General features: G+C 53.0%; 1 protein-coding gene across 6 annotated transcripts in view; it reads left to right on the top strand.

The window, feature by feature from the left end:
• FGF12 (fibroblast growth factor 12) overlaps nt 1–18,534 on the top strand; it is a 303,175-nt gene that overhangs the window by 181,030 nt on the left and 103,611 nt on the right. For 5 of the 6 annotated variants that reach the window (XM_090051408.1, XM_090051409.1, XM_090051410.1 and 2 more), the window contains one exon: nt 10,743–10,853. In XM_090051408.1, coding sequence (XP_089907534.1) covers nt 10,743–10,853 — 111 coding nt within the window. Of the gene's footprint in view, nt 1–4,570; nt 8,458–10,742; nt 10,854–18,534 lie in introns of those variants that run through there. The other variant, XM_090051411.1, reaches the window with a different exon arrangement.

Here is an 18,534-nt window from a genome sequence, read left to right as displayed (position 1 = left end):
GGAATGGGCCTCTGGGACGTCAGGACCTAGTCGGGCCTTGGGGTGGTTCAACAGGGAACAAAAATCCACCCTAAATGATGTCTTGCATGGACCTGGGCGCCATGTGGGTTTCTCTCCATGCAAACATCTTCAGCATATTGAACACTTATTCCCCCACTCACCAATCCGGGAATAAAAGTTAAAATCTCAACATTTTTCAGGAACTGAAATGACAAAATATTTTGGTTTGTGTCAGTTGAAAAAAAAAATCACTCCTGCTTTGACCTGTATTTACTGATTTATTTTTACTGGACTTTCTTAAATGTTTAAATGACCTGCTGTTTCAGAATGGGAACCACCTTCTTTTTTGGTTTAACCATGTTGGAGTGCAGTTTGCTGACAGTTGCTAAGCTTCATTTTCAATTTTCTTTTTTGTTGGGAGGAAAAAAAACCCCCCAAACCCTTCCAAGCTACTTTGAAAGGTTTGGATTTAGACGAATGGGTGTTGTCTGATAGAAAAATATTCGTCAAAAAAAAATCTCCTGGCTCTGACCAGGGCTCATTGGTGCCTCTGAGTCCCCACCTGTAAAATGGGGTAATGCTCTTTGCCCATCTTTTTTAGAAGTGCTCCCAGGGCTTCACATGATAAATGTTGCAGGCATCCTTCAGAACAAAACCCTTACAGGTGCAGGACCTGAGTCTGGCCCAGTGTTTCCATCCAGCGCACTAGGTTTGTGGACAAAAGTGGCAAGCAGTGACCAGGAGACGTGACAGATGCTCCTGGAGCCCGGTGCCCCATTTATCACGAGCCTCGGGAATGATTGGAGCCTCCCACACTCTCAGATGGCTCCGCTCAGCTCTCCTGCATCGTATTTTCCCCCTGCTTTCTCTTTTAATGATTCAGTTTGTCTGGGAGCACGAGGCCTCGTGGAAGGAGGCAGCTGCCGGTCCAGCGGAGCTGGCTGGGCTTGTTTTGCAGGCTTTCCCCATTGCGCCCGGAGTATTTCAGGCAGCCTGGATGGATGAGGAAGGGGAGAGATTTAGTGTCTGGCAGCAGCACAAATCACAGTTCAGGGCCAGAGCTCTCGTTCTGCTCGCTTTGGGATTATTTGTGGTGGCGGTGTCTCCTTTAAAGGTGGCGTTGGACCGGTCACGAGCATCTCCCCCAAAGCTTGGGCCTCGGGGAGGTGAAGTCACTGATGGACTCGCTGGTGGGAACCCCACACTTGATGCTTTGGGACAAAGTGGGACTCAGGGCTTTCTCCCTCCCTCCCTTGCAGAGATGCATGAGACCAGTCCCCCCGGTCAGCTCTGGGTGGATGGTCAGTGGTTGGAGAGGGAGGGAGAAGGAGAAATAGAGCCCCTATCGCCATGCACTAGCCAGCAAGAGAAGCAAGAGCAAAAAACATCCCTGTCGGAGCGAGAGGGCGCCTGAGGCCAGGGCTGTCCTGAATCATGGGCCGCCTGTACATGCTATGGGGTTTCATCCAGATGCGATAGTTCCCGTGGCTGTTTTATCCACTGCCAGGGATGCTCGAGGGACTTCCCGACAGCAAGGGCAGGAGGTCCCCTCCAGGCAGGGAGCCCCTGGGTTTCATCGCATCCCACCACTTGCATTAGCCGCTTGCTAATGCTGAGCGAGGTCCTGCTGTGATTTCATGTCATGCATAATGGCAGTGCCAGGCACCACCCTGTAGTTAGGGATTTGCGGTGCGCGATGGTAAATACAGGTGTACGGCCAGGGCCTTCTCCATCAGAGTCATTTTCCTGTTAGAATAAATTGGCAGGTGGCTGCAGTAATCGCCGCAAGACGAAGCCGGCTGGGCCTGCAACTCCGCCTTGCAGAGTTCAGCCGCCTGATGCCTCCCGCCGCGCTTCTCCGGCGGCCTTGTGCTAGCAGCACTCAGTCGCTCTGTTTGTACCCACGGGCAGCTCTAGGGTTTTGGAAAAAGCGGGTGCAGACGCTGAGCTGCATCATCACGTGGGAAGCAAGGCAGATTTTACTGTAGCTAAAAATAAACTAGAAGCTTTACTAATGCGCTAGGGGCTGTATGGAAGCAAAACCAAATAGGACTGCATTTCAGTGAGTTAAAAACCATCTGCAGGGCTGTGAAATAGGAGCGTCATGACCATGAGCAGCCCACAGCAGGGCACAACACCGGCAAGCTTGATTGGTGGAATATCAGGACCGTTAAAAAGGAGAGATGGTCGCTGTGGAGTCAAGAGTTTAGCAGGAATTGGATAGATGACAATGAGCCAGGAAGTCAAGTGACTCCCTCATTGCTACCTGCCTGGCAATGCTGCTGTCACTGCTGGGCAGTTGGTTTGAAACTTTGGTGAAGCAGGAATCAAAGAGGGGGCAAGTGGACCCCCCCAGATCCACCCTGGTTTGTACCTATCGCTCTGTCCCACATGCAGACCACGTGCAGGCGGGGACGTGGATGCCCCCCGGCCTGCGTTCCAGGTATCCGCTTGCCACGTCCTCCCCCCACCCTTGCACTGACGGGTGCTGGATACCCATATGAGCACGAGGACCCACTGAAGGCACCAGTCTCGTCAGGTGTTGCAGTGTAAGCAGCTGGAGGGTTCACCCCTGCAAGGTGCTGGGTGGGCGCAGGCGGTCTGTGCTGCAAACCTGTGCCCATCTCATCGTCCCTTCCCCACCCTGGCCCGTTCCAGAGCACTTTGGGTACTGGAACATGCTGGGACTTTATCCACCTGCTTTCCCTACCGGCGAGGGGTAGGAGCCCCCTTTTCCTCCAGACAAACCCATGGGGTCAGAAATCCTCTGCAGTCCTGTCAGTCCTCTGCTAGGGTCTGGGGGATCTTCCCCTCTGCCCTCAGCCACTTCGTTGCAAGCAGGGAGCACATGGCAGCATCCTGCATCCGAGCAGGTGGGAGGATGGGTTTCCTCTCCCCGCGGAGGTGCAGGTGTGGGATTCAGCATCAGCCCTCAGCCCTACTTGCTGCCCATCAGGTTTAGGTGTTCCCAGCAGTGCAAATACCACTGCTTTGCTTGGGGTGAGCAATAGCACAGCCCAGTAGGCCGGGGGGGCTGGGACCAAATCAATCCCTTGCTCCTTTGGAGGTGCACATTTGGGCAGGTGAAGCGCACGGTTGCCCGGACCTCGCGGTTCCCGGGCAAAGCGAGAGCCCTTGTCCTGCCTCTGCATTTCCTCCTCTGTCTCTGTGCCTGTCACCACATGAATCTGCATGGAGCCACGCTGATGGATTTTCCTGCTGAGCTAATATAACCCTTCGTTAACGCTGTTGTTTTAAACCGGCATTTCCCTTGCCCTTCCCTGTCTGTGTGTGTTTAGCTGCTAAGTCGCTAAGCCAGCATTGTGGGTGCCTCATTTTTTTAGGAGCCAGGAATTGCAGTTTCTGCCGTGGCCCTCGGAACGGGGAGTTAATTTAAGTAAATTAGGAGCCGTTTACGCTCCGGCTCGAAGGGAGCCCAGAGCCGGCTGGGTGAATCATAAATCAACTCCCCGTCATGACAGTTGCAGCCTAAACAGAAGAAAATAAGAATAATGAAATGTGGACGCTCCGGACTCAAACATGCAATTGCCACAAGTTAATGTTGAGCAAACATTGCGGCTGTGCAGTGCAGACCAGGCGTGGCGGCATTTGTGGGCCCAGTCTCAGCACTCGGAGGACGCTCAGGGCTGCGCTCTCCCCTCGGCTCAGCCACGGAGCCGGGTCGCCATTCCTTGCAGGCGCCAGGAAAGAGTATTTCAAGTTCGGCGCCTGTTAGTACCGCGGCATGGTCCCCTCGGGTCCAACCGGGCAGTGGCTCTGAGTGAGTTGTCTGGGAGCAAACAGATGGGGGGAAAAGTGAAGTTTCCTGTGCACAGTGCATCTCCTCTCCCACCTGGGCATGAGGTGGCTGCCTGCGCTCGTGCAGAAGCTCACGGTGGTCGTGCATGGAAAAGCAAAGACAGAGAGGCTTCCCAGGTTGGGACCCAACCCATGCGAAGCCCCTCGTGCCAGCCAGGGACTGCTTCACCCATCCTTGGATCGCAGGCAGCTTGGGGGCAGGGGTTAGCCATGGGTCTCCCATAGGGATGGTTTAGGTGTAGGCATCGCCTGTGCATTGTCATGGCCCCTTGGACTCAATGGTTCAAGTCCCAGGAAAGCCCCTTATCCTTTCCAGGTGGAAATACATTTGGGGCCCCTAAGTAATCCAGAGCCTTGCTTCCCCTGCTCCCAGGTCAGGGTGTTAGCCTGTGTCAAACGCAGATCTCTGAACTGGGGGCTCCTGGCAGGCTGTTCCCTGCGACAGATTCACACCCGGAGCTCTGTGCTAACACCTGGCGTCACAGAAAACACCCATCAAGGTGCATCTTGTGCTTGGGAGGACTGGGATGAGCAGTGACGGGCAGTGAAGTGATGTTCCTAATGCCAGGATTCATTCTATTGCACATGGGCACATACGCATCTGAGCTGCAATTTTGGGGATGACTGTAGGTTGGGATTAGCTGCCAGTTTATGGGTTTTGCTATAGGGTGATGTAGCTGAAAACTCTCCTTTCCCGTGAATGTCGCTGTCTTTGCACTGCTGTCATGTGCAGCCCCTCACTCCTAACTGGGTAAAGCAGTGAGGGGCTGCACACACCAGCAGTGCGAAGACAAAGATGGATCCAGTGGCGTTGTTCAGAAAAGGGGTTTCTTCCCTGGGAGGGATTCACTTTCTCTCCCCCGCTGTGCTGTGTGCCAGTAGATGATCTCCTTTCCCCAGATGGCTGCCTCCCAGTTGGGATATGTGTACGTGAGCCCATTCCCCTGGCTTCGGTGGGACTCTGCCCTTTACGAGCAGGGTGAGGTGCTAGCAAGTGCCTCCGGGTCCATCCTGTTGTTGGCAAAGGCCACGGGGATGACAGGCATGACAGGGATGCGGTCCCCGATAACAGGATCCCTGGCAGCTGCTGATGGATAGGGTGGCTCGTGGCCTGAGCTGGATAATGTGAGCAAGGCCTGGGAGTGGCAGAGGGGATATAGGCCAGAGTATGGCCGGGGGAGCTGGAGACACCAGGTTGGGCGTGGGGCAGCACCTACCTGGGAGTGGAGGCAGGAGCAATGGTCAGTGCACGCAGCTGGGGCAGTGGCTGGCCCCAGAAGGCCCTGCAGGTGTCAGTGGGGTCTGGTGAATTGGGCGTGGGGTTGCTCTTCAGGCACTGTTGTTAGCTCTGCCACTGACCTGCAGCGGGGGCCTTGGTCAAGTCACTTGACCTAGTTGCAAGCCTGTTTTCCGTTTCCACCCTTTGTCTCTTGCTTCGAAACGGCGAGCTGGCTGGAGCGGGAGCTGCCTCTCACCACGGGTGTGTGCAGCATCCAGCACAGCAGAGCCCCGATCTTGGCGGGTGGCGCTGAAACACAAACCACGCGTAGTGCTAACAGTGCCTCTGTCAGCTGGATGGGGCCTCATGCATTAGGTTTACCCTCTGAAATGCCTCTGTCATCCAGGATTATCGCTCAGCTATTGCCTCTTGCAGTTTCCAGGCTCCCAGTCCCTCCACAGCCCGGCCCTCTCACCTCGCAGTAGTACGTCGTCCCAGCTGTGCTGCAGTCCAGGCCTCTCTGTGGCCTCTTCCTTGCCACCCTCTGCATTTCTCAACCCCAAATCAATACAGGGAAATGAGGGAAGAGAAGTGCCTGTAAATACCTTCCCTTTGAAGCACTGGGATGTTTATTCTGGGGACCAGGAGTGATTGTGGAGCGTGTTGTGTCCGTATCCGTCCCGTTCCAGGGTTACAGAGAAAAAGGGGGAAATAAAAAAGGAAGGGGGAAGTAAAAGCTTTCCGTAAGAGGACAGGCTGTTGCTCCAAAGCAAGGGTGCTCTCGCTTTCAGAAGAGGGAGCACTGGAAACCCTCTCCAGGGTATAAAATAGGAGGGTCAGTCTGTGTTTGAGCCCTGCTGGAGGGACACTCTGCAGTAAAGGAGTGCTTCTGGTATGGTTTGCGCTTGGCTTTTTCCCCCCCCTCTTCCTTTAGCAGTTATTTCTTTTATTGATCTGAGTCTGCTTGAAGGAGCTGGACACCCCCAGGGGTGTTGTGTTGACGGCTGATAGCGCCCTTTTTATTCTGCCGTTGTCAGCACGGCAAAGGTTACTCGCTGGCAGGGCTGCTTGGGAGCCGTGCTTTGTGCCCCTGCTCGTGTTAATGTGTTGTCTGGCGCGTCAGTGGCCTCTTCCTCTGATTTATCCAGACACCCCCCCGCCGCCACCACCTGAGCTGATCAGAAGGTCTGTTGTCTTGTGATGGATTTTCCCCAAGCTAATCGAGTCTGTCCTGGAAAAGGAAGGGGCAAGTGCCCTGGAGAAGGCTGCAGGACAGTTACCTTCTCAGTCTCCGGGGCTGACACCAAAATATATGGCCGAGTCCAGGCTGGCAGAACGAGGGAGTCTCTTAAAAACAAGTGTGGCATTTCGCCTCCGGGGCAGCAGAGGAAATGTGGTCTCGGTTGCTAGTCACTGCGTGCACTCGGTGTTCGGTGAGCTTTGCCAAACAGGTTTTAGGCTGCTGCCCCTGCCCTTACAGCAGCTGGGTGGAGTTGGTAGTGCTCGGGGAGCCTGGCTGCCTGTGCTGACCTGAGCGGCACCAGGTCCGTGGTCAGACACCAGCTGTCCATCCTGGGGTCCCAATCTCTCACCGGGGGGAGCGACGAACCGCAAGCTGATTGCAGAAGGCGGGAGGGGGGATGCAGGGGTCAGGCCCTGCCTTGTTGCATGCAGCTGACACAGCTCCGGCGTGCAGACAGCTCTCAAGCAGTGACCGGGAGATGTGAGAGATGCTTGTGGAGCTGTCCTGAGAAAATAGGAGGCTGTTGCTCGTGTGCAGATCTGCATGCTCAGAGGTGGGATATTCAGTTCCTGGAAACATCCAGCTGTCTGGGCACTCTCGTCCTTGTCCAGGCTACCCTACCTCCTGCTAGGTCAGGGCTCCGGGGTGCCTCCTCCTTCCCCCCTGAAACCCAAAACCTGCAGCCTGGAATGCAAAGTGACAGGCACAGCATCCTTGTCAGGCTGTATTAGGGTCCAGAGAAACCTGGCAGTTATTTCCAGATGTAGCTTAGGGGTTTTTGCCAGTTTGTCTCCCTCTGAGCGTGGCTTGGGATGTGGGACAGACCCCAGCACGTTAGCACAGCTTCATCCGATGGGAATCCAACGAAGAGCCGCACAGTCCCGGCCGGTCGTCAGCTCGGGTGTTTTCCAGGCTTGCTGTGGCCTGTTGAAACGGCTCATCCTTGTTGAACCAGAGCAGATCGAGTGTCTGTCAGATGTGTAAGAAGACGGGGGAAACCAGGGGAGCTGATCTCTGGCTTGATTGCAGCGGGCTCCAGTCCCGACAAGACAACAGTGTCTGCCTTTGCATTGCTGAGATCTGGAGTGTGCGGTGGCCTGGGGGCGTCCCTCCCGTAAGGGCTTCAAACACAGTGCCCGGCAGGCTTCGTTACTGAATAGTTTCTTCACTGAAGCATGTTTTGCTCTCTACCCCCTTCTGCTAAGGACCCAATTCCCACTCCCCCCCACATTTGCTAGGTTGCTGTACAGCAGCTGTGTACAGACATTCAAACCCCCGAGGTGGCATCGATCGAACTTTCTCTAAGCTGCAAAGACCAGATCGGGAATGACAAAACTCACGGTCTCCCATCATTTGGGGGGGTGCAGGGATGCTTGCATTGGCCGAGGCCGGCAGGATGGGGGTGCTCCCATGCACTTCCCAGCATGCCGGGCGCTGCTGAAGACAGCGGATCAGCAGGCCAAACCTGATTGGCGGCTGAGCACGTGCCCCATGGGGAGCTCTGACAGCCCAGGTAGAGCAGACAAGCATGGGATGAGGCTAGCCCGTCCGCCCTGCAAAGTGAGGTTGGTGGAGGAGCCGCAAAGGCATCTGGGATGCTGGAGGACTGCGGCCTCACTTGAGTCAGGAGGGGATCTGGCACAAAAGTCTGATTGACTGGTCTGATCCAAACCGATTAAATCTGATGCTACGTCTACCCAGGTCTATCTGACACGAGGCTCCGCCAGTTTTCAACCGGTCTGTGCGCGCTGAACTTCTGTGGCAGGTTTAGATCGTTTTCCAGTCACTTCTACCGGTTGATGCGTAACGTGTGTACCTAGCCATGTGGCCTGGAGAAGGAAGGAAGGAGGAGAGTGGGTGGCACTGACCTCCTATCCAACCCCCTAGGCTTGAGTTGCTGTCCTCAGTTGAGGGGGAGCCAGGCCAGTTTTCTTCTGGAAGAATTTGATCGCACTCTCCTGGGGGAATGCTTGAACAGGGGGCCACAGAAAGTTCGGTGGCGTGGGGGCTTGGACTCTGCCCCGGGGGACAGCAGCTTTGTGTGAAGTGGCTTGGAGACAGAAAGCAGGAACAAGTCTCAGTCCAGCCCGTTCGGGCCCACGGCTTGGCATCAAATGCTTGGGTTCCTGCCTGTGGTCTGGGCAAGGTTTACATGTGCCACGTGGAACAGAAACAGGTGAGAGCACCTCCCCAGGTTTCCAGTGCTCTCCTCGGGAGTGGGAGATGGGGTTTAAATTCCCTCTGGCAGTGGGAGGGGTTGGATTTAGGACTTCTGCAGTCTGATGAAGGGGCTTCTGGGTTAATTCGGTGGGGTGGCAGTGCTTACTGTGGCTCTCAACCCTCGTAGATGCAAGGGGCATTGTTACACATGCTCCTGGGGGTGCTTTAATTAGAGTGATTTCAAGAGCCGCTGTAATTAGTGCACCTGGAGCGTCACATGTATCAGTGTGCTTGCACTGAAAAAAGGCAGGAAGGGTGCTTTAACTAAAGCTCGTTGAGCCCTTGCTGCCATTTTTCAGTGCAGGGATGCTGATACACGTGATGCTGGAGCGCAGAAAGGACCATGCCCCAGCAGACTCAATTAATCTGCGAGTAAATGCAGTGCGTCGGGGCGGCCTCGCTGCAGGCGTATAGGCATCCATGATGCTGGCCATGCTGTTAAGAGTTGAGTGCTCCCAGTCATATCAGGCTCTGCCAGCACGGGGTGGTCCAGTGAGCAGTTTGCCAGGACGCCTGTCCGTGCTCCTACTCCTGACGACCTCGTGAGGGTAAAGAGAGCGCAGGCTTGCATTCCTACTACCAAAAGCTCGGCCAGGTTTATTGCCTCCAGCTGGGTTGTCCATGTCCAGCTTCTGAGCAGCCAGGGGCTAAATGTCCTGCATCGAAGGGGCATGACTCCCTCTCCCCAGCTGCACCCCCATTTTTGTCGTAAGCAGCTAGGCCTGGCAGATCCTGAAATGAGGTTGGATCATGACAAGGATGCCTTTCTTTTTGAAGTGTAGAAGTGTTTTGTTTTTAATTCTCCCTAAATTTGCAAGGTGCTGACGCAGTGGAAACCTGTCGCACGGTCCCTGCGGTGTTCTCTCTGCAGCTCGGGGAGCACTGCCGTTTTGCAAGACGTGTACGGCCTGGTGACAAACGGTTGGAGACGGGGACTCCTAGGGAGGACTCGCTGCTGCCCGACGTGACCAGAGCCCTGCCGTTGTGATGGTTTATTAAACAATCTGACTCGAGGCGTCAAAGCCATGAAACGGAGCACGCTCGGGTGTACGCTGCACTGGATATTTTCCTGTCCATTGAGCCAACAGTAACGAGCTGTTATTTATTTACTGTTGGTTTGTGGTCAGAGAGATCTCTGACCTGTCAGTGCTGTTTGCTCCGAGCTACAGTGAGTTTATGCACCTATGAGTACTACTTTATAGGAGCAGCGTCTGCCACCCATAGTAGAGCTGCTTAATAAGTAGCATCTCTTTTTCCAGTCCATCTGCACTGGGCCCAATCACTTCCAGATGGGCTCCGTGTAACACCCTGAATCTCTGAGCAATTTAAATATCATCCCGCTTACAGAAGTATTTCCATCTTCCCTTTCCCCCAGGCCTAGAAAGGGCATTTCTCCCTACTTCTGCATGGGTCTGAGATCATGGATGGGTGAGAGTCAGCTACGGTGTGAAGTCCTTCATCTCCAAAGCCATCGGGGCTAGTGATGGGAAAGGGAGACTATCCCCCCTGCTGATAGAAGCCAGGGCCATGTATTGCACCGGGAAGGGAGTTCAATCGGCCTTTTGAAATGGTGGCACATCTAGGTACACACCTGTGCTTTGCTTGTTTGCAGCTACTTTCCGTTTTCTTCCCTCCCTGAGTCTTGCCCGGTTGGTCCCCTTGCACCCTCCGTGCCATGGTCCTTGCACGGGACCTGGCACCTGCTCATCAGTGCTGCCACATGGCACTGCCACTTAGCTGGCCACAGCGTTGCATCCACCTGGCATCAGTTCTTGCGGCTCAGGAAGCGGCTTGCACCGAGCAACATGTCGCTAGCAGGACCGCACAAGGAAAAGCCCTGCTAGTGTACATGTCTCTATTAAATGAGCAGGATTTCCAGAATACATCGTGGGCAGTCTAAAGATCTTGTTGTCCTTGCAATAAAGCAAATGTATAAAGCAAAGGCTTGATAGCAGTTTGCTTGGGACCAGAAAGTTGCAAGAAGGCAGTGGTGCCAAGCAAACTGCTACCAAACCGTTGCTTTATACTGCACCAACAATATTGTCTGTTTACCAGCTCTCCGCTTCAAACGCCCCGTACGTCTGGTTTACAATCCACTTTGGAAGGAGTCCCAGGAAAGTATCTGATCTCCTAACCACCAGCTTATTTACTCGGGGGGGTTATGTTGGCCGAGCAGCTTGTCTTTTCTGACTTACCGCGTCTTGTGAACATCACGTAATAATTATCTTTTGATTTTTGCAGAACCCCAGCTGAAAGGAATCGTGACAAGGTTATTCAGCCAGCAGGAGTTCTTCCTGCAGATGCACCCAGATGGTACGATTGATGGGACCAAGGACGAAAACAGTGACTACAGTAAGAAAAATTAGCCCCCTTTTTTTGGTAACGCGCCTATAAATCAGATGCATCACCTAGTGGGTCTTGCTTGTTAAACTTCATCTACGAAAGATCAAATGAGGAAGTGGCCAGCTGGTTTCCATGCAGTTTATTTTCAATGATGCTTTCCCTTTAAATCTCTCCTGTATCACTTGTGCACGTTCCCTGCTTCTTTTTCCCCCCCTTAATGCTGCAGTTCCTGTTTGGGGTGGGGAGGAGAATAAAGCCCTTGCTGGGGTAGAAATGAGCTCTTCATGCATGTAACAGACATGTGGAGGATTGTCTCCATCCCCATGTATGAGGAAAATAATCTTTAGCAAAAATAACTGAAAAGGTCGCTAGGCCTCCAGACCTCGAGATTGGCAGCATGCACAAAGCAAAGCTGCATCCAGTGTTGGATGCTGTCTGTTTGTGCCAGCTGCAGGGGCAGCGAAGGAGCCATCTGGCTCCCAAATGCCATCAGCAAGCGGCTGATTCGTGTCATCCAGAGGGGCGTACACAGATAGGATGGGCTAGCAAGCAGCAGAGTAAGATGCCTGTTTAATTCCGCAAGGCAGCTAGCTCCCTGCTGGCTGTCGGCGCGCTCCAGTGCACCGGCTTCTTGCTGTTGCAAGAAATGCCACCAAACTTTTTTTCTTGTTCCCTGAGAAGCGCCCGGTGCCCTGAGCTCCTGCCGAGATGGTCACGGAGGAGATGTAAATCTTCTCTAAGCAACATCTCAGCCCCACGGGCTCTGTGCGCAACCCAGGAGTCCTGCAGGTTAAACAGGCCATTATTTTTGCTCCTGCTAATGGCAGCTGCCAGGGGAGGATGGAGCCCGTCACTTCAGCTCACCCATTATCGGTCTGAAACCCTCAGCATGACTAAGAAAGGGGTGTCCTCCAAGGCTGTAGGATAGTCATGAACAGAAGTCAGGCGTGGTGGCAGGACCAGTAAAGCTAACATCCAGTCCCTCTCATGAGAAGGGATAAAGAAATGCATTGAGCCTCAGTCGGGCAGATTCCCAGGGGACCCCATGGAAAGCTTCCTTTTCTGCAAGGCATGCAGGACTTGGGGTGCTGGCTCTGCCTGCCGAGACAGCCCATGCAGAGGACAAGGGGGCAGTCAGACCGATGCACGCCTGGAGCACACGTGTGCTGCGCGGCACCGTCCGCAGTGACGGGAGCACCGCGTCCCAGACAAGTGCAGCAATTACTCCGCTCTAATTAGCAGAGGCGAGGGCACAGCTGGAGGCCTGCACGTGGGTTACGGCTCCATTAAAAACAACGCAGACAGATGGAGGAGCTTGTGCAGGACAGGTGTGCAGATAGGAGGTTTGCAAAGCCGCCCTCACTGAAGCGGTAGGAGAGGCTGTTGTTATTAGACGCAGCCGCTCCACCCACAAGGGGAAAGCCCCATGTGTCTCCGTTGCAACTAGACTTTAGCTTGTGGTAGACCATAAGCTTCCAATTCGTATGCGAGTAGGAGGAGAAAAAAGCAATGGGGTCCCTAGTTTTGCTGCGGAGTACGACCCTCCGTTCTTCTGAGCCTGGCCCTGTACCCCTCGCTCAGTCGAATCCTACTCGGGGGGTCTGCTTGAGCCAGGAAAGACTGCCGGATCGGGCCCGGTGCCTTATAAGAAAGCTGGAGGCAATGGGACACTTTCAGGCTGCAGAGACGCGTTCTCGGGGGAGGCCTGCGTGTCGTCTCACTCAGCCGCTGCGGGAGAGGACGGGGATCAATTATTCTTACCTCCCCGTGAAGATGAATGGGCAAGAAAATGATGGGTTTGAATTGAAGTAGAGATTAACGTGGGGGGAAAGCATAGAAAAATGAAAGGCAAGACGCATCTTACAATGGATCGAGCTGGCAAGGGGGGGCTGTCGGACAGGGAAGGGTGGAAGCATCAACCTCAGTGTGCAGGTGTCTGCAGTGCTCGAACGCTGACAGCCGGCAATGACTCGCACGGAGTTGGTCGGAGAATCGCTCTCCCTCCCTTTTCCGACCAGCTCCTGGCCAAACACGGAAAGGCCCTTGGAGAAAGAGGCTCAGCTCAGAAACGATCGCTGGTTTGGGATGCCTGGTTTGAGACATTCTGGACCGGATCTCAAAAGGGCCGGGCACCCGCAAGCTCCCTTGGGAGACAGCGGGAAATGCGAGCGTCCGGGAGTTGTGAACCGACAGCCCTTGGGAAGTCGTGGCTGTTCCTTAAACTCTGGGTCCTCGGGTCACTGGTCTGGCTTGGACTGAGAGCTGTTTCCCAAACCACTTCAAGGTATCTCCACATGTTCCTATCACAAGTTTTCATGAACCAAAAAGTGTTCAAATGATTTGGATCCGTATGCCTGACATTTTGTTTCAATCCAAACCCTTTTCTGTTTTGTGTGGGGCTTTCTTTTACTATAATTACTGTAAGTTCAGTTTTTGAAAAGGCCTTTGGATAAGAATGAGGCTCTTTCCCTTTTGAAGATGCTCAGACTCAAACCTTTCAACAATTTGAAAAGGTTTTTCAATTTTTTTCTTTTTTTTCAGTCAAAAAAAAAAAAAAGGGGGGGGGGTCAGTCTGGATTTTTCCCTGCACGTTGTTCTGGGCTTCCAGAATCAGCATTTTTTGCTGGAAATCATTTCACTGGGAAATTCCCAGCCAGCTCCTTTGGGACTCGGGGCAGGGTGAAATCCAGCCGGTCGGGGGAAGAACAAACATCCGTGTCCTCGGGCAAACTGCAGGTAGCTCACGACCGTGGTGATGCAGAGGCACACTCCAAAACCTTTTTGACTCGCCTGCCATGTCCACGCCAGGTCTAATTTAAATAAGCCAACAGATTTAAATATATAATGGGACACCGCGTCCCTTACATCACAGCTTTGCATTCTGTTAGTGGTCCACTGATTATTCAAATGAACATTAAGAAAGGAAGCTTAATTTTCATGGAATATATTATGTTGGTTTACTCTGGAAAGATAAACCCTTTCAAATGAGACCAGCCCCAGCTCCCGTAGCTGGGCCTGATGTAAGTACAACTTTTTTTTAATGGAAATCCAGTAATTTAAGTAAGAGGAACAGCTAATATTTAAGCAATTTTAAAATGTATTATCTAGCTGGTGCCCACAGTGTGTCTGTTTTTGGGAAGCTCCTGAATTTTTCTTCTTAAAACCAGCATGAAGCCAGGATCTCATGACGATTAGCCAGGCACGCAGCCAGCAAAGCAGTGCTGGGTATGGCCTTTTGCCTTTGCCGTGCCGTGCCGTTAGAAGTGACATGGTTGGGATACAAACTGAGAGAGATTCTGGTCCTGTTTACACAGGGGTGAATATATGGGCCCGGCTCATGACAGTGGATTCATTATTTTTCTTACTGACACGCCAGTGTAAGCCCTCTGGGAAGTTCTCTGCTTTGCTGCTATCCCGTATTCCCAGGGACACGTTTCTCAGCTGGTGTAAGATACTGTCACTCCTCTGGGTTGGCTACTCCAATTAAAACCAGGATAAGATCGGCTTGATGGCTGGGGACAGCTGAGCAAAGAAACAGCATCTGATAGTGCGGGATCTGGTGGGACAAGGCACGACAGGAGCCGGAGTGGGGCCGGCTCACCCTGGGAGGAAGAGGCCGTTCCCCCGCAGGCGTTTGACCGGCGCAACAAGCGGTGGTAAATCCCCGTTCAGGCAGGGTTTATTTTTGAATGAGGTGAGGCGTCTTTTGCGGGGTTCGTTCATCTGCTTGCTTTGCTTTGCTCGGTGTTCGCTTTGCTTTTTAAGAAAAGATTGTACCCCAGCTTCGGGGCGCCGTGGCCGGAGGGTTGTGGATTCCCTCTGCCGTGGTCGTCCCCGGTTCGTTCCCTTCTTCCAGGGACCGCCGTGGACTCCTCCTAATACCTGCTGCTTTGCTTTAACGGGGACGGATGTTGTCTGATCTGATGCAGCGGACTGGGGGTGCGTTGTGGGGCAGGATCCGCTGTGGTATAGGGGATCCCTTTGCACAGGCATGTGTTTGACTCTGTGTTTGTGGTCAAATGGCTCAGCAAATTTGGGGTCAAGAAGGAGGTTTTCTGCCCAGGCGAGGCAGTCGGGGACCTGGTGGGGAGGGGGGATCAGGCCCTGCGGGGAGCCTCAGCCCACTCTGCAGCCTCAGGCTTGGGGCCTTGGCTGGGGCACGCGGCGGTTTAGTGCCCTGAAGGCCGACGTGCTGTGGTCTGGCTAAAGCCAGGGGGCTTGGATGGGGCGGCGGGTGACATGTTTCATAACGATGCTCTGCAGGCTGTCAGTCAGACGAGATGGCCCCGTGGTCCCTCCCGGACTTATCCTCTGGGACTGGGCTGGGCTGAAGATAGCGGGCTGGGCTGACTTCATGGATTTCATTGACATTAGGGCTGGAAGGGACCTTGTGATTTTTGTGTGGTTTTATTTGGACATTTTGTTACCCATTTTAATGCTTAATAAGCGAAGAGAAGGTGTGTTTTGATTCAGGTCTCCTGCAACACTTTGGACCCCATACAAAACATTGAATTTGCTTTTGGCTTTCCTTTAAAATCCAGGGTATGTGAATTTGTGGGCTCTTATTTCATTTGGAAACAAGTTGCTGTTTCCAAACAAAATAGAAAAACAAGTCTTTGGCTTAAAATGTCAAAATAAGCCTGTCTGAACGATTTATTTGTATGTTTTTATTTATTTTTGGCTGGATTCCACGGGTGCCGAGAGAGGTAGCTTGCGTGTTCGTCGGAAGCCAGTCAGAAGGCAGGGTGGATACGCCGGTAGAGACCTGTAACCTCTGTAGGTTACCTAAATTATCTAGATCTGAGATATAGATATATCTATATATAAAGAGTATAGATATCGATATATGTAGAAGTATCTATACCTATACATCTAAATATGGGGTGGTGCACGTGTATATGTATCTATATATAAAAAGTATAGATATCTATACATCTATAGGTATAAGTATCTATACCTATATATCTACGTGTGTTTGTGTATATCTATCTATCTATCTACAGATCCATAGATATAGATAGCTAAATCTGATGAAGTGAACCCGGGTTCATGAAAGCTTGTGCTCTATCTTTCTATAGCTATATCTATATCTATAGCGATACATAGATCTATATATACATATGGATCTATACATAGATCCATATATACATGTGGATCTGTATAGTTATTTCTCTCTCTCTCTCTCAGAGACAGATAGATAGAGACAGCACAAGCTTTCATGAACCCGGGTTCTTCATCCGCTGCCACCGTTGCTGGTGTGTTTGTGTTCAGCCTGAACACCCATATTTTGACCAAAAAGAGCTATGTTCCCCTGCAGCTTTTTTCTGCTCTGCAGTTAAACAGCTCTGCCACTGTCCTTTCCACGTGCCCACCTACCTGTTATGAAGTCCGTGGGCTCACGATACCCCCGATGCGGTGACGAGGCCTGAAGTGAAATAAGATATGATTTTTCCCGGGGTGGGCGTGTGGCAGTGCAGGCGAGGGGGCATTGCCCAAGGAAACGGCACTCTCCTTGATCCTGGGTGGTCTCTGCCACGCTGCCTGATGGGGACTTTGAATGGTCTGTGACAAGTTTTCTGTGTAAGACAAATTAACTGTAGAGAATGAATGATGATGCCCATTTGGTTTCATTATCTGCAGTAATATGCTCCATTTTTCAGTATAAAAAAACTGGGGGGTGGGGAATTGCTTATAAATAGACTTGTTAATTACCCAAGGCTTTGGCCTGTCCCAGGAGTGAGAGAGCTGTGGACATGCAGACGGGCCCAGACGAGGGACGCTGGCCCGGGGGGAGCTCGCGACGCCTCGTGGGGCAGGGACACCAACAGCGTGTGATTACATTGGCCAAATGGTGCCCAATCTGCAAAGCGTCGCTTTGGGCCTGACCCAGCACACAGGCCAATCTGCCCGCGCTGAGAACGTCCCCCAAAGTCATCCCGAAGCCTGGCTCCACTGAGGTTTTGGAGCACGTGTGGATGGTTGCTTGAAACGCAGCTCTACGCTGGTAGTGGGGTGCTCAGACCTGCTCAGACCAATTTCTGTGCTGACTTATAAGCAGATTGGCGTCGACAGTTTGAAGGCGAGTAGAAGGCAGGCAGAGCGAGAATTCACGCACCGTGGACCCAACCTCCCTATAATGTCCCCCAAACAGCCCGACTTCCCTTCCTACACAGCTGCACCTTTGCCGCTTTTTAATTTTAATTTTTTAAACTCTCCTCCGAAGGAGTCAAAACAAGCTCCTCTCCTCTTCCCCCTCCCTCCCGCTTGCTCGCAGGCCTCTCATGGCACGCTCTTTTGGGGCCCCTGCCCCTCGAGGCACTTGTTTTGCTCCTGGTTCATTCGGATTCACGTGCACGGGCCCATGTAAACAGCCTCTGAGGGAGCTCCGGTGCAACGGAGGTCTGTGGGACGTTGGTTGTGTCAAAGCAGGGCTCATGCAGCCCACAACACCGATGCCAAATTGTTAGTGCTCCACGGCCCTGACAGCTGCCAAAGGAGACGAGGCTGGGAGACCATGCGACGGGAGATGGGCAGGAGAGGATTTGGTGCTCACCCACCACCATTCGTGTAAAGACCCTACTGGGCTGCACTTGCATCAAGGCCACTTCTTAGCCCTAGTACAAGATACGCAGCTCCCACACAGTGTGATTCGTGCCGTGCCGGGGGATAATCTGCATTGTTTCTCCTCCTGTCTGGAGCACCTTCCAGATCGGTGCAATGCTACCGGCCCTCAGTGCTTCTCCCTGTTGCTCAATTTGCTAACCTGGGTCAGAGCTGGGGGCTTTGGGCTGTAACCTCATCAAAGGGGTGAGGGGAAGGTGCGATGCGTGCTTCTTTGTTCGTCGAGGCTCATGAGGAGAATTCAGTCCTGCGGGAAAGGGGAGTTTTCAAAGTCCGAGGTCTTTTCTGAGGCTGGGAGGTGCAGTGGAAACCCTGGGCTTTGTGCCGCTGGAACGCATGGAAAAAACTAGCATAGAGCACCCCCCATTGCTTCTGGGTCATGGAAAGAGGGCGAGGGCCTTGGACGGTGATTCAGGAGACACGGGAGGCTACTAACCTACCGTGGGACCTTCAGCGAGTTGCTTCTCCGCTCCATGTGTCTCTTTTCTCTTCTCTCTTTGTCCCATCCAGACTGGTTTTTTTTAATGCAGGGACTGTGTAAGCCAGCAGCCTTGACTGTAACAGGCTCAGGTCCTGCTGGGTTACCTGGCTGCTACTGGCACCTAAATAATGACGGGGGAGCCGTGGCGATGCATCCCTTTGGCCACCGAGACCCTAACCACCTTCCTTTTCTGTCCGCTTATGCTGCTCCTATAGCAAAACTGCCCGGGTCTGGGGGCCTGGCGGGAGGTCACATCTGAGCTACAGATGCCCACTGGGGAGGGAGTGGCTGCAGTATTTTAATGGATAGGATTGCAGCAAAATTGAGTGTTGGAAGGTCCTGCCCTCCCCTGGGTTGCCCGGCACCACTTCCAAGTGACATAGAGGAACTGAAGTTGGGGAGATGCTGGTGCCCAATGTGGGTCATCCTGGGGGTCTCTGCTCTCGATAGCGGTGATCTGGGGGTTTCCAAAGTGGCAAATGTCCAGGTGAAACGGAGAATGCATGTGGGTACAGCCCTGCAGTTTCTTGCGGCTTTAGCCGGAGTGTGTTCGAGGCAGTAGAAAGTCCTTGGGCAGGTCTGAAATTC

The sequence above is a fragment of the Crocodylus siamensis genome, chromosome 6 (assembly GCF_052110815.1).
Source record: "Crocodylus siamensis isolate JL-2025a chromosome 6, ASM5211081v1, whole genome shotgun sequence".
In the NCBI taxonomy this organism is placed as follows: domain Eukaryota; kingdom Metazoa; phylum Chordata; order Crocodylia; family Crocodylidae; genus Crocodylus; species Crocodylus siamensis.
This window is presented reverse-complemented; position numbering and strand designations above follow the sequence as displayed.